The sequence below is a fragment of the Mirounga angustirostris genome, unplaced genomic scaffold, assembly GCF_029215605.1.
Source record: "Mirounga angustirostris isolate CCGP_5_RB_7025 unplaced genomic scaffold, mMirAng1.0.hap1 SCAF_6, whole genome shotgun sequence".
NCBI classification, from domain to species: Eukaryota; Metazoa; Chordata; class Mammalia; order Carnivora; family Phocidae; genus Mirounga; species Mirounga angustirostris.
Genome location: NW_026991714.1, coordinates 68,395,863 through 68,410,488, shown reverse-complemented (window position 1 = coordinate 68,410,488; position 14,626 = coordinate 68,395,863). Strand labels below are relative to the sequence as shown.

At 57.8% G+C, this 14,626-nt stretch overlaps 1 protein-coding gene across 1 annotated transcript in view; it reads right to left on the bottom strand.

Annotated features, from left to right (window-relative positions):
* The window catches only part of LOC123845428 (calpain-8-like), a 42,648-nt gene extending 31,852 nt beyond the window's left edge, over window positions 1-10,796 (bottom strand). The window contains 2 exon segments of the mRNA XM_045876188.2: window positions 2,701-2,770; window positions 10,491-10,796. Of these exon segments, the coding sequence (XP_045732144.2) occupies window positions 2,701-2,770; window positions 10,491-10,733 (313 nt within the window). The 5' untranslated portion in view covers window positions 10,734-10,796.
* Between the last annotated feature and the right edge of the window lie 3,830 nt (window positions 10,797-14,626).

The window sequence follows — 14,626 nt, the reverse complement described above, 5'->3', positions numbered from 1 at the left end:
GACAGGTGGAAACACCTGTGATCGGCTGGCTTGCGTTTCCCTCCCCCTCGCAGTCAGCGGGAGTCGGCGGCAGGCAGAGAACAAACCAGGGGAGCAAGCAAGGCTGTGCCGACTGACCTCACGTCTGACCCTGACGCAGATGCTGGCCTGCTCACATGGGCTTGTTTGTAAAAATCCACCTTCGGCATTTGATGGTGGAGGAGGCCTCCTCTGCCGGCTCAGAGTTCACAAGCAGGCGCCGTTCAGCTCTGACATCACACCAAGCCATCCCAGGGGCCTCCCCCGCTACTCCCCACCCCCACAGCACGCCTTCCAGCCTCCCGGTTCATCCTGCCTCTGGCCGCGGTTAAAACACACTCACTTGTGGGTCCTCTGGCTTTGTCGACACCCCCAGCTAGCTGGCTACGCTGAGGAGGCGGCTGTTGGGCCACAGACGTCTCACGGACCCCGGCCTACAGTGCCAAGTGAAGGAAACCTCGTCCGTATGAAAGTGTCGGAGGGATTGGGAAACTCGTATCTTGACGACTAGTGAGAGGATCTCAGGGCTTAGCCGTTGTGCAGTCAATTGCGCCAAGCAGGAGAGAAAACAGCCGGTAAGACCAGAACCAGATTTGGACCTAGAGCTTCTTACTGCCTTAGCCCTCGGGCCCCTGGGACGTGAGTGGGTCCAGCTACAACAGGATCTCTCAAACCTGCTGATGCTCAAGCCGCATGATGCTGGGCTGTTGCGAGCGTTGTGGGATGTTCAGCAGCACCCCCGGCCTCCGCCCGCTCCATGCCAGGGTAACCTCCTGACCTCCTACAGGCCCTCGAGCCCCATAGTTATACCACTCTTCCTTCCCTCCAAACCATGCCAGCGCCAGCCCTCACCCCTGCCGGCACCCCTGCAGAGGCAGAGCTAGACATTTCTGACCCTGGAGACAGCAGCTGGCCTGGGTTCCCAGGGCCCTGCACCACAGCCCCGGCCTCCCCGGTGGCCAGCCTCCATCCCTCGGACGCCCCTCTGCCCTCTGCCCAGGCCCCACCCACGAGACACAGAGACACGTCTTTGTAAGAGGAATAAGAACAAACAGGTGCCCAGCAGCGTCCACGGTCTGCTACCTCCAATGCAAGAAAGCATCGAAAAAAACAAGAATTTGGATTTGCTTGAATTTGCTGGAAGAGCAGAAAACGGTCACAGGGCAGCGAGCACGGGAGGAGAGAGGCGGGAAGCGGACTCGTCACGGCACAACTTCCGAGGGTTTTAACCCGTGTATTCAAAATAGTAATAAAATAACTGTAAGCAAGAGTAATAAAAATGTTTTAAACCCAGAGTAGACCCCACTGGGTGGTGTCAGACTCTAAAGTTCTGAACACATGTTGTTGGCGGTGCGCCCGCTCCCCGAGCGGCACCTGGCACCGCTCTCTGATGGGGAGCCTCCGCCCACCGCGTGGGGCGGCCCGGCTGGCTCTCGGCTGCTTTGGCTCGGACCCCCGCACCCAGGGGCAGCCACCTTTCCACCTGCTGAGCCTCGCTCCAGGCCCTCAGCCCCCTTCTGCTCCGTTCACGCAAAGCCACCGCGCGCTGGGCACACCTCGGGGCACCTGCTGGCGGCCCCACTTCCTTCCCACGAGCTGGATTCAGAGAGCGGTTGGGTCCATTTGTGCCCAGCAGGCTGCACGCACTCGCCACGGCAACGCCCAGGCCTCCTCCGGAAGCCCACTTCTCTACTTGCTCAAAACTATTCAAGGGAACCTCTACTCAAGCCAACAATTAAAAGGCACTTACTAAATAGCTTTTCTGAAGTTAAAACATCTGTAACGAGAAGCTGTTAAAGGCGTACATTCAGAGCTCTGTTTCCAGAGACACGTGCTAATTAGGTTAAACACTGAGCTCCAAGTAAAAAGGCAGAAGGAGAAGGGGCAGGACACTGCCCCCACTCCCCCCACCCTGAGCCACCGCAAACGGCTCGAATGGCACAAGGGCTTGGGGCACAGAGGCCGCGGCTCTGGGCAGTGGGTGCACGCCCGTGAGGGACGCCTGGACCATTCCTGCGGCTCTGCACTCCCACTCCACGAGCTCTGGCTGAGGGCGTGTCGGCTAGCTACACTCCTTAAGGCCAGGACATGGGAAGCATTTGAAATTAAATGCCGTGAATTTCAGATTCATAAAGGGTTCCAGCAGGCTGAAGAGAAGGAAAAGGAAGGAGGGCACCTTCCTGAAAGGAAAGGGGTTTCGGGTCTGTGTGGATGCGGATCTTCTGTTTGCTTTGCTGATCTTCACAGGTAAGACTGTTTCCCAGGTACCTGCGTCTCCAAGTCTGGTTTTGCCGCTGTCCCGGGAGGGGGTGCCCGGCTCTGAAAGAGAGCTCGGCTGGAAGATGGGGTTCTTGTTTTCTCACTCATTTTAAAGCATCTGCTGGGACAGCCCACAGTCATGTGGACATGGCCACTCCATCCGGCGAATTGTGCCCACTTACAGGCAACGACTGTCAAAGCACCACACAGCCCGCTGTCCACGTGTGCCTACAATCCTGGCCCGTTACTCCTGTGTGGAAGGGGTTTGGTGGCCTGCAGAGATCTCCCCAAAGGAGCCACAGTTCTAGCATCACAGACCCATGCGAGGAGCACAGACCCACACAAAACATCGCAGATGTGATGTCAAGTCCCTTTACTCGTTACACACATAGCCGCCCTCGCCCCAAATAGTCGGTTACTCACCTAGACTCCCCTGACAGATGTCTGTGCGTGTGGCTCCGCCCACGATAAACTGGGGGCTGGGACACAATTCCTGAAAGCAAGTAGGACAAAGCATGAGTCACAAGATGGCCAGCACTGGTGGTAGCCAGGGTCAGGGAGCTCCAGGGTCAGAGCGGAGCCGGGAGGAGGCCAGGCCACCTACTGCACGCCCCTCGCACTGCTGCTGAGGACTCTGCAGCCCAGCGAAGGAGGACGCGGCGGGGTGTGCAGGGCAGGGGTGCAGGGCGGGGGTGCAGGGCGGAGGTGCAGGGCGGGGGTGCAGGGCATGCAGGGCAGGGCTACAGGGCAGGCGTGCAGGGCGGGGGTGCAGGGGGTGCAGGGCAGGGGTGCAGAGCAGGGATGCAGGGCGGGGATCCAGGGCAGGGGTGCAGGGCATGCAAGGCAGGGGTGCAGGACAGGGGTGCAGGGCGTGCAGGACAGGGGTGCAGGGCGTTCAGGACAGGGGTGCAGGGCAGGGGTGCAGGGCAGAGATGCAGGGCAAGGATGCAGGGCGGTGATGCAGGGCAGGGGTGCAGGGTGGGGGTGCAGGGGGGATGCAGGGCAGGGGTGCAGGGCGTGCAGGACAGGGTGCAGGGCAGAGATGCAGGGCAGGGGTGCAGGGCAGGAGTGCAGGGCGGGGATGCAGAGCGGGGGTGCAGGACAGGGGTGCAGGGCAGGGATGCAGGGCAGGGGTGCAGGGCAGGGGTGCAGGGCAGGGGTGCAGGGCAGCAGCCGCAGCCTGCCTCCCCGCCATCCACCAGCGTCTGTGCTGCGCGGAGGTGGGTGTGAACGGTGGTGGGAGAAGGGCAGAAGCCGAGGCGCTAATGTGCTGCAATATGACCTCACTCTCAGACAACACCCCTATTTGCACAGAGAGGATTAGATCAATGTTCCACACGCTAACTAAATGCTGTGCACTCTCATTAACTGCCCGAAGACGTGCAGATGGCCCCAGGAGCTGACGGAGACGCTGAGGTGTCGGGTGTGTTCACGCAGCTGACCCATGTTCCCTCCACTCCCTCCCGTCAGGGTGGCACCGGCCCTGGGGCGCCACTGGGGCCCAGCGAGGCACTGTCTTCCCCGTTTAGCCAGCAGGATTGCTGGGCGCCCACCCCGTGCACGCACACACCACTGCACAGGGCGGGCAGGCACGAGGGCAACGTGGGGAAGGGAAGAAGGGGACGGTCCTCACACTTGAGGTGCATCCAGCCTGCGTGGGAAACCCGGACTGAGCTTCACGGAAAAGTCGGAGAAAAGCTGAGCGCATAAGAACGGGTGCGGGCTTGTGCGCGAAGGGGGAACGTGAGAAATGCCCGGGACAGGGTGCGTCTGGAAGTCTCTCTGGATGGAAGAGAACGCCCGCCCATCCGTTAGAAAGGCAGGGTCTAGGAGCAGAAGGACAGGGGGTCTGGCTAGCCAGGCAGACGGTCAGAGGCAAAGGGGCCCCTGGGCGTGACTGACTGCAGGTGCATCAGAACACACAGGGAAGCAGACGGCCGGGCTGGCGCCGGGAACCGGGTCCTGCGGTGGCAGCCCCACAGCCCTCCCTGCACAAGGTCACCAGCTCCTGCCTAAGTAGGCAGAAACAGTGCCTTTGGGCTGGCTTTCCTTTCTTCCAAAGATTAAAAAAATTCATTCACTTGTGTTTTGTTGAAAAAGTAATATATGCGCATAAGTTTTTAAAAAGTCTAAGTAAATAATGCCATAAAACAGAAATCTCTTGCATTCAGATTCCTCGCTGTTCACATTTCCTATGTATTCTTCCAGAAACTGTCCACATAAAAGCACACGACACGTACACCTGTTTTTATCACAAATGTCTTGTACATTCTTTCCTAGCAGAGCGAGCCTTAGAATTTCCTCGTAAATTCTGCTAGCTCTTCACCAGCCCTCTGGGGGGCCGACCTTCCATCTTATTTGTTTCCTGCTTCTGCGATCTCCCAAATTTAGACAGAGACCTGGCATCAGCCAAGCTAGGTGTTCTCAAAGCTGCAAATTCGGAAGGTGGAGAGATTTGGAAAATTAATAATTAAAAAGGGATGGACAGGATGCCTGGGTGGCTCGGTTGGTGAAGCGTCTGCCTTCGGCTCAGGTCATGATCCCGGGATCCTGGAATCGAGTCCCGCATCAGGCTCTCTGCTCAGTGGGGAGTCTGCTTCTCCCTCTCCCTCTGCCCCTCCCCCTGCTTGTGCTCAGTCTCTCTCTCCCTCTCTCTCTCTCTCTGGGTCAAATAAACAAATAAAATCTTTTTTTAAAAAAAGGAGGGACAAAAAAATCACATTAAATTTCATTTGAAAAAGAAGATGCTGCTTTGGGGGCGCCTGGGTGGTTCAGTCGTTAAGCGTCTGCCTTCGGCTCAGGTCATGATCCCAGGGTCCTGGGATTGAGCCCCGCATCGGGCTCCCTGCTCGGCAGGAAGCCTGCTTCTCCCTCTCCCACTCCCCCTGCTTGTGTTCCCTCTCTCGCTGTGTCTCTCTCTGTCAAATAAATAAATAAAATAAAATAAAATAAAATAAAATAAAATAAAAAAGAAGATGCTGCTTCGTTGAGAAGGAAGGGAAGAGAAGGCACCGAACGGGGTCTCACAGAATCTTGCTCCTTAAAAACCCTCTTAAAATATCGTCCCCTCCCACCACCCGCTCATCCTGAAATCTGGCTTTCCCCTTGGCCAGTAACCACAGAAGGGGCGCCGTTGCCCCAGGTGCTGACTGCTCCCTCCCCCTCGCCCCTCCTGGAGCTCTCTTCCCTCAGCTTCTGAATCCCTCCTCGCCCTTGACCTTGTCCTCACGTTTCTACATACTCCTCCTCCGTCATCTTCTCCTTGCTCTGCTCTGCTCGCCCATCTGAGTCAGGGAGCCCTCCGCCGCCAGGGTCCTCAACGCTCTGAACGATCCCCCTTCCTGTGGCAACACCATGATGCCCTCCTGGGGCATTGCCCAAACCCGGCTTCAACCACCAGCCACGGAGTATGACGACCCCGATGGCTCCCCCGACCCGCACAAGCCAACCTCACGGGCCACACAGCTCACGGGGTGTCGGCCGCAGCGACTCAGATCTAATGGGTCCGCATGTCCTGCTAACATCTTGCACCCAGTGTGGGAGACGGAGCAGTTCTCACAGGCCCGCGGCGATTTCGCGGCTTATGGCAGAAGGGCGTGGGGTGGTCTACAGGCAGAGGGGAAGCGCGGCGGCTCACAGGCCATGCAAGCCATCGCAGAGTCCTCCCGTCGCCACGACCCTCGGGTGGCAGAGGCGGGGTAAAGTGGCAGGCAGAGCGGTGTGGGGAGGCGGCCTCCCACGCCCCACCCTTCGTCCTTCGGAACAAGCTCGTGTCTTCTCAGTAACCGCGTTCACTGCCACGCCACAGACACAAATTACTCGGGCCGGAATCAGCCCCTGACGCAGGGCACGGGGAGCCCCGGGCACCGCGGGGAGTCCGGCAGGCAGTGGCCGCACTCCCCGGGGCCGATCCGGAAGCTCTGGCCCAGCGCTGCGGGACGCCCCGTGCTGCTGCCACCGTGGTCACCATCGCCAGGATGTTACAGCCACGTCACAGCCCGGCAGCCTGCCCCTCCAGGGCCCGGCCCCGTTGGAGCTTCCCGCCTCAGCTCGGTCTCCCTGGTGCTGGCTCTCTCATCACCAGGGACTACCGCCTTCCTCAGGCCGTGCTTGCCCTGGACGCGCGCTCACGGCCCGCCTGGGCCCTCCTGCCCTGCTCCTTCCGGCCCTGCTCGAATGTCCGCATGTCCGCGTAGTTAACCGTCCTCGATACCACGGTCAGGTTCAAGTGCCTCCTCCCCTGAGCTCCCCTGCATTTCGTCGTGTGTGAGCTTCACCCTCTGACATGAATAACAGAGAGTCCTAAGCTCAGTGACGTGCCAGGCACCGTGCTAAACCCCGCGAGGTAAGTAACGTCATTATTGCCCTTTTACGGGGGGGGGAACGGAGTCCTGGGGAGGTCAGGAACTCACCCCCGCCACAGGGCCAGTGAACGGCACCGAAGGGACCAGAATCCCAATCACCTGACGACCGAACCCGGACTCACAGCCACGGGCTGCCCAACAGCCCTCCTGCTGTCTCCCTCCGACTAGAGAGAGCTCCTCGGAGCCTCTGCACCCACGTCTGCACATGACCTGCACACAAATACGGCTGAACTGAAAACCCCCAATTCATAGTCCAGAGGCAGCTGCTGGAGGAAGGGTGGCAGCCCCGGAGGGGGGCCTGTCCCCTTATCTGAACCCTAATCTCCCAGCAGTCACACCCTCCACATCTCCCTTAACCTGGACTGGCCACTTCCTGGGTCCTTACGGTGCAGCTGACCTCACCTCGCTCACGGCTCTGCATTTCTCCTGAAGATCAACAAACTGCTCACTGACAGAAACGCACAAAGAAGAGTCTCATCCACCGGGCCGCACTCGGGCCCACGCACGCCGGGCAGCCCTCGCACCACAGGCCCAGGCTGGGCAGGGACGCGGCGGGTCGGGGAAGGGAGGAAGGAGAGCACATGGGGGCTCTGCGGAGAGGTTCCCTGGTCTCGCACGCCTCCATGGCGTCTGCTGAAGCACTGCCGCTCTTGCCCAATGCTACGGGGAAAATCACCGTAGAGTCATGAGAACCCAAACTTGACCCTGAGATCTTCAATCTGGGCAAGCCTGTCTTCAACCTTTAGAACAAGAGCCCAAGCAGACCTTCCGTTCAGCAGCTTAAAAATAGGGGCACCTGGGTGGCTCAGCCGGTTAAGCACCTGCCTTCAGCTCAGGTCATGGTCCCGGGGTCCTGGGATGGAGCCTTGCATCGGGCTCCCTGCTCCACGGGAGGCCTGCTTCTCTCCCCCACTCCCCCTACTTGTGCTGGCACTCCCTCTCTCTCAAACAAGTTTTTTTTAATCTTTAAAAAAAATAGGCCAAAAATAGGCAAAAACACCTGGAAGCGGCAAAATGCCAAATTTTATGATTTCGGAAAACAGATCTAAGTAGCAAGCTTCATCTATCATCAAGAGGGCGAATGCATCTATACATGGATGTTCAGCCAATCCCATCTGCTTTCCCCTAAAGGCAGGTAAAAGTCAACGCCTTTGCGGGAAGCAGGGTCATCAGAGCCACTGGTGTGAAGCCCCTGAGACCGACATAGTCAGGTGTCTCCCTGAAATTCAGCCAGTGAAACAGAAGAGCCAAGAACCCAGTTTAAACACAAGCAAATGACTCAAACAGACAGTTGCCCAAAGAAGACATCCAGATGGCCAACAGACGCATGAAAAGATGCTCAACATCACTGATCAGCAGGGAAACGCAAATCAAAACCACGATAAGACACTACCTCACACAGGTCAGAATGGCTAAAATTAGCAAATTGGGAAACAACAGGTGTTGGCGAGGACGTGGACGAGAAAAAGGAACCCTCGTGCACGGCTGGTGGGAATGCAAACTGGTGCAGCCACTCTGGACAACAGTATGGAGGCTCCTCAAAAAGTTAAAAATAGAGCTACCCTACAATCCAGTAAAAGCACTGCTGGGTATTTACCCAAAGAATACAAAAATCCTAATTCAAGAAATACATGCACCCTGATGTTTTATCCATAGCATTATCTACAATAGCCAAGATATGGAAGCAGCCAAGGGTCCATGTATTGATGAATAGATAAAGATGTGGTATGTGTATCACATACAACAGAATATTACTCAGCTATGAAAAAGAAAGAAATCTTGCCATTGCAATGACTCGGATGGGGCTAGAGAGTATAATGGTAAGTGACATAAGTCGATCAGAGAAAGACCAATAGCGTTATGATTTCACTCATACGTGGAATTTAAGAAACGCAACAAACAAGCAAAGGGAAAAAAGAGAGAGAGGCCAACCAAGAGAACACACTGCTGGTCACCAGAGGGGAGGGGGTGGGGGATGCGGAAACAGGTGATGGGGATGAAGGGGTGCACCTGTTGTGACGAGCACTGGGTGGCGAATCACTACACAGTACACCTGAAACCCGTATAACACCGTATGATAACTGGAACTTAAATAAAAACTTTCTTTAAAAAGAAACTAAAAAAAGTACACTTTGTTTCTTTAAAAAATACCAAAAACAGAATCACCAAGTGATCTAGTGACTCCACTTCTGAGTATACATCCCAAAGAATTGAATGCATGGTCTCAAAGAGATATTTGAACAGCGTATTCATAAAAGCATGATCTGTAAGAACCAAAAGGTGGAAGCAACCCAAATGTCCCTCGATTAACGAATGGATTACGAAGCACGTGGGGTACGCATACAACAGAATCATCTTCAGCCTTAGAAAGGAAGGACATCGGGCACCCGCTACCCCGTGGATGAACCTGGAGGGCATCGTGATGAGTGAGATAAATACTGTGGGACTCCCTGGAGCGGCCACACTCACGGAGACGGAAAGTCAAGCGGTGGCCCCAGGAGCTAGGGAGCGAGGGGCAGGGGCCGGCGTTGAGTGAGGACGGAGGCTCCATTTTGCAAGATGAGCAATGCTCTGGAGGTGGTGGTGGGATGGCTACAGCAGTGTCCATGTTCTTGATGCCCACTTAACACCAGTTACGATGGCAAGTCTTAACGTTACGTGTGTTTTACCACAATTAGAAAGAGGAAAGGAAGGAAGGAGAAGAGAGACAGAGTGGGGAGGGAGGGCGCAACGGAGCAAGTGAACTCATTAGGGCCAGGCGGGACCCCTCAACCCCGTCTCCCCCACCCCAGGCTCCTTGGGGTCCTCCAGGTCCACTAGAGCCCACCCTCCTGACACCCCGGGGTCCCGTAGCTCGTGGCTGGTCCCGTGGAGCACTTCTGTCTTTCTTCCCGGGGTGTCCGTGCTTGATTCACGCGCCTGTCTCCCCACCGTCTCCATCAGTGCCGAGACCACAGTTGCTCCTCGCGACTCCCTGACCACCGTCCCCACCAGGGCGCAGCCAGCCCCCGGCACGAAACATACCTGTCCGTGGAATCACCTCTTGAAATGAGAATATGAAACAGATTCCTGGCCCGGATTTTGCCTACACCCTGGACAAGCCGCACAGGTTTCGGGGGTATGGGAAGGTGGGCCGTGGCGGGCTGCAGGGAGCAGGGCGGGGGGGTCCCTCCGGCCGTGGGAACTGTGTGCAGACCGGACAGGAAGAACAGCGACCGGGCAGAGGTAACCGGAGCTGGCCGGTGGTCCTGACCACAGCCGAAGAGCCCTTCTCTCCTCACGCTCCCTCCGCCACCACCAGCGAGAACACAGGTCCCACGGCTTGGTTTTCCCATCGTGGTTGAGAAGACAGAAGGGGGCCTGGCCAGGGGCCACTGAATGTGGTCCCTTGTGACCCGTTTTGTGCGCCGGACACAGGACAGAGCCCTTGATTCTCTTGGTCTCACACCCACCCTGCAGAGGGGCTCGGATCCCGCAGCTCAGATCATGTGACAGGGGCATGGAGCAGGAGGCCATGGGCCGAGGTTTGGGGAGGACGGTTCCCACCCCCTGCCCTTGGGCACCATTTCACAGATGAGAAAGCTGAGGCTCACAGAGATCAGCTATGCAAGGAAGGCCCAGCTGGGGTTCGAACCTAAGTTGTCCACTTCCAAAGCCCAGGGGTGCTCTTCCCTCTATCCCTCACTGCCTCTGAAAAGGGTTTAAAGGAGGGCGGGGGAGGGGGTTCTGAAATATGGGACCGAGGAACTTAGGATCCGGAGGAATGATTTCTCCCTCAGCATGTCTCCTTCAGCAGACATGAAGGCCCTCCGTCCTGTGTGACACTCAGCCACGGGCCGGGCTACTTACCCTGGGCCGTTTCCAGACGATGCCTTGGGTTTGGGGGGAGTGTGGTCCCAGATCCTTGTAGCCCAGGGCGGACGGGCATGCGGGGAACTCTGGGTCCTTAAAGAGGACCCCTGAGTCCAAGCATTGCCGCCTCAGGCTCTCGAAGTCCTGGCCCAAGTACTTCACGGCTTTCTGGTGGGAGCCAAGACCTTCGGCTGCCGCCCGCTGCCGGGCTACTCTGGCCGCCGGGGCTGACATGGCCATGGGCTCCGCAGGGGAGATGGCGACGGGAGGGCAGAGCCGCGCTGGACTGTCCGAGCGACACCTGCCACCGGGAGGGCAGGCGGCTGTAAACCTTTATCAGGGAAGTGAGTCACCGCTGTAAGTATGTACCAAGGTGCTAATGAATCTCACCCACCTTCTCCTTCAGCAAACAATTAGGAGGCTGGGAACCTCGCCGGGCCTCTCCCTAAGAAATCTGTTGGGATCGCAGCCATCCCCACCCCAGGCAAGGCCTGCTTTTGGCCCCGGTGGTTGGTGGCCGAGGTGGGAAGACCGGCCCTGCCACTTGAGGTGGGTATCTGCCCCGACCCGGGACGGTGGCTCTGAGCAGGATGAGGACGAGGGGCTGGGGGTTCTGCTTACCCTCCAGGAAATCTGCTAGGGAGTCAGAGATGCCGGAGATCCACACGGTGGATCAGGGTGAGCCCCCGAGAAGGCTGCTCCGCGTGTGAACAAAGGTTTTGAGTTTCTGTCCCAGCTCCACCAGTAATTAGCTCTGTCACTTTGAGCAGGCCATTCAACCTCCCTTCCCCTTAATTTTCTCCTCTGTAAAATGGAAGATAATAGTAGGACCCGCCTCACAGGGCTGGGCGAGTGACAAGCTGGAGCGTGAGCGTTGCTCAGAAGCGCTCAGTACTCGTCAGCTGATGCTGTTCCTGGGGAATGGGGCCGGAAGGGAAGGCCCGGGGCTCAGAGTCACGGGCTCTCCTCCAGGAAGGGAAATGTGACCTGGGACTTTCTTATGGCTCCAGATTCCTGGGCTTGGTCTCCTGGAAGGATGTGGACCCCACCAGTGGTTTTTCTGTTAATTTTTACTATTGGAGTGTAGTTGACACACAGCGTTCTATCAGTTTCAGGCGTAGACAGAGTGACTCTACGATTCTGTATGTCACACTTCCCGCGGTGAGCGTGGTCGCCCCCCATGGCACAACGATCATCACAACATTGTCGTCTTGATTCCTGTGCTGCGCTTCCCGTCCCCATGACTCATCCGGGAAGTCTGTGCCTCTCACCCCACCCACCCCCACCCCCACCCCCGCACCTGTCCCGCCCATCCCCCACACACACTGGGAGGGCAGATGGGCCCTTCCCTCCCTCCAGTGCCCGCTCCTGGCTTTCCTTCAGGTCCAGGAATGTGGGCTTCAGCAGGGTGCACCCCCTGCTCAACCTTCACACGCCGAGGGACCCCGGGAAGGCTCTCCGGACGCCCCCCAACCCCCTGCTGTGACACACTCTCCTAGCGAGCCTCAGCACCTGCAGACCAATCATTCCCTTGCGGCCCCTGTACCCACCGGGCTCTGACCTCCACAAGGACACCTGTGTGTGCGTTCTGCTCGCCGCTGCACCTCTGGAGCCCTGAGAGCTCCCGGAGTGTAGTGGGGACTGAATGAACACGCAGGGGTTGGAGATGGCACACCGTCAGGCAGGGGCATCTGTGGACCGACGGGGAGCTCGCGGAATTGCTCCGCCCGGCTCCCCTTCTCCCCTGCGCCTCCCGGCACATCCCATCACACTGATGGAGCGAGCAAGTCCTTCCTCCTGCCGATAGCAGAGTGAGCACAGCTGGTGATATTCTCCACGAGGGACTCCTGTGGGGTGAGCACCCTCCTTCCCACCCGCCCGCCTGAATCACCCCAATCACCCCTTGTCACATCCAGATGCTGCACAACCAAACCCCCCTCATCGAGGCAGACAGACCTGCGCCTTCATTCCTGGAGCGGAAAGCAAGGCGCATGGAGTCAGGAGCACTGTCTGCTCACCAGCCCCTCCCACACAGACGGCGAACGCCTCCCCGTGATCCAGCTGGACGCCCAGGACGAAGCAGCCTGTGCCCGGGGGCTCCGTCACCAGGACAGATGTCTGCACAGCCTCACGCCCCAGACATCCCAGGGTCCCTCACAGAGGCTGGGGAGGCCAGGCAGGATTGCCCCTCACGGCACCTGAGTCAGGCGGCCGAGCCGGAGTGCTGGGCTTGATCCACAGAAGGACCCAGGCTGTGTCGTCCCCTCCGCAAGGGCCATAAATCACCCAAAGGCCTGAGTGTGCTTTTCAGACAATGACAGTTTGCAGAGCTTGCTGTTGTGCACAACTGTAACTTCGGGAAAGGGAGGGAGAGAGCAGGCAGCATTCGCGTCCTGGGCCTCCCTGCCTCGGAACTCTAAGGCAGGCAAGGGATGACTCGGACATCAGGCGTTGCTGAGGTTTGAGTTATGAGAAACGTCCAGAACAGGCAGATCTATAGAAACGGGGAGGAGATACTGGTTTGCAGGGACTAGCCAGACAGAGGAACTGGGATTGACCACAAACAGGTGTGAGGTTTCTTTTCGGGGTGCTGGAAATTTTCCAGAGCTAGATGTCAGTGACGGTTGCCCAGCATATCGTGTGTGCCAAGAATCACAGAATCGTGTACTTTCAATGGGCGAGTTTTAGAGTATGTGAATTTCATCTCAATCTAAAACGTAAAAGAAAAGAGAATATTGGGACGGAGAAGAGCCACTGTGATCCATGCGCTCCTTAGCAGTCTCTAAGGAAAACCCAGGCCCCACCTGCCCAGGACAGCGAGTACCCCTCATGCTGGAAGACCACGCCCCAGGCACCAGCCCCCAGCAAGCGGGAGGTGGGGTCCAGAGTACAGGCTCACCCTCTCCTGGTCTGGGGGTCACAACACCCCAGGCCCCCGTCCCTGGCAGGAAGGATGAATGATCCAGCAGCCAACCCCAATCCGCTGACCTGTTATGACGGAGTGAGGCTGTAAACACCTTTGTTTGGGCAGAACGTCAGGTCCATGGCTGATCAGAGACCCACAAATGGTCTGCAGGTAGACTGGGCTGTCAGGCTAGCCCACATCACTCACGTGGCAGCCTTGGCCCCAAGTCTTGTGATGTTCACATCCACATTCTTGCCACAACACAGGACCTGCGCTGCCCACGGCGGGGAGCCCTGACCTGGGACAGGGCGAAGTCCACTGACTCCTGAGGCCCTCTGCCCCACGAAGCTGCTGGGCAGCGTAAACACTGGGCCGAAGGGTAAGAGGACAAACAAACACCGTTCCTGCCTGCGAGGAGCGCTGATGCAGTGGGAAAAGCAGGGCCAGTTCTGAGGGAATGGGGGATAAGGAAGGCTTCATGGGGGAAGTGGCATTCTAGCTGGATCCTGAAGAACGAGAGACTTGAAGGTGCTTGGGGGCTTGATGGAGGCTGTGAGAGGGGGCATCTGGGAGCAGGGGGTGCGCCCCCGAAGGCCTCCTGTGTGTACCTGCTCCTGATGTCACGCACCGCTTACCCTCGGTGCCATGGCTACCCTGCATCGTCCGTTTCCCACTGGACCTCCTCCTTCAGCACACAAACAGCCCCACAGTCCTGCCCCTGCCTCCCTTTCTCGTTACAACGTCAGAGACGTGGGACACTCGTGGAGCCAAGTTCTCCCCACCGGCCTCCCTTCCCATCACTCGATCAGATGCTCAGCAGAGACCACTGGCAATTGGCCCTCGTGACCTCCTCTTATGTGACTAGCCGTAACGTTTGGACACGGGTCAACACTCTTTCCTCCCAGAAAAGGAGAGGAAGAAAGAATTGCACGAGGGATGTCCTTGAGGGGGCAAGAGGCGTTCAGACCTAGAGGCCGAGTCAGGAGGCTGCTTGGAGCTGGGAGCACAGACAGTCCGTCCCTGTCTCGGGGCTGAAGGCAGGAGTGCACGTGAGATGTGATGGGGGGACCATGGCACGTTCTCTCCTGATAGCTGTGATGTTTACACACGGGAGTAGGAATTGAGGACGTTGGCTGAGAGCCAGAACTGGGTGCAGGTGTTGGAGATTTGAAGGGCAGAGGTAAGAAATAGCGTCTCTGAGCCCAGGTTAGCGAGAGCACAGGAGACG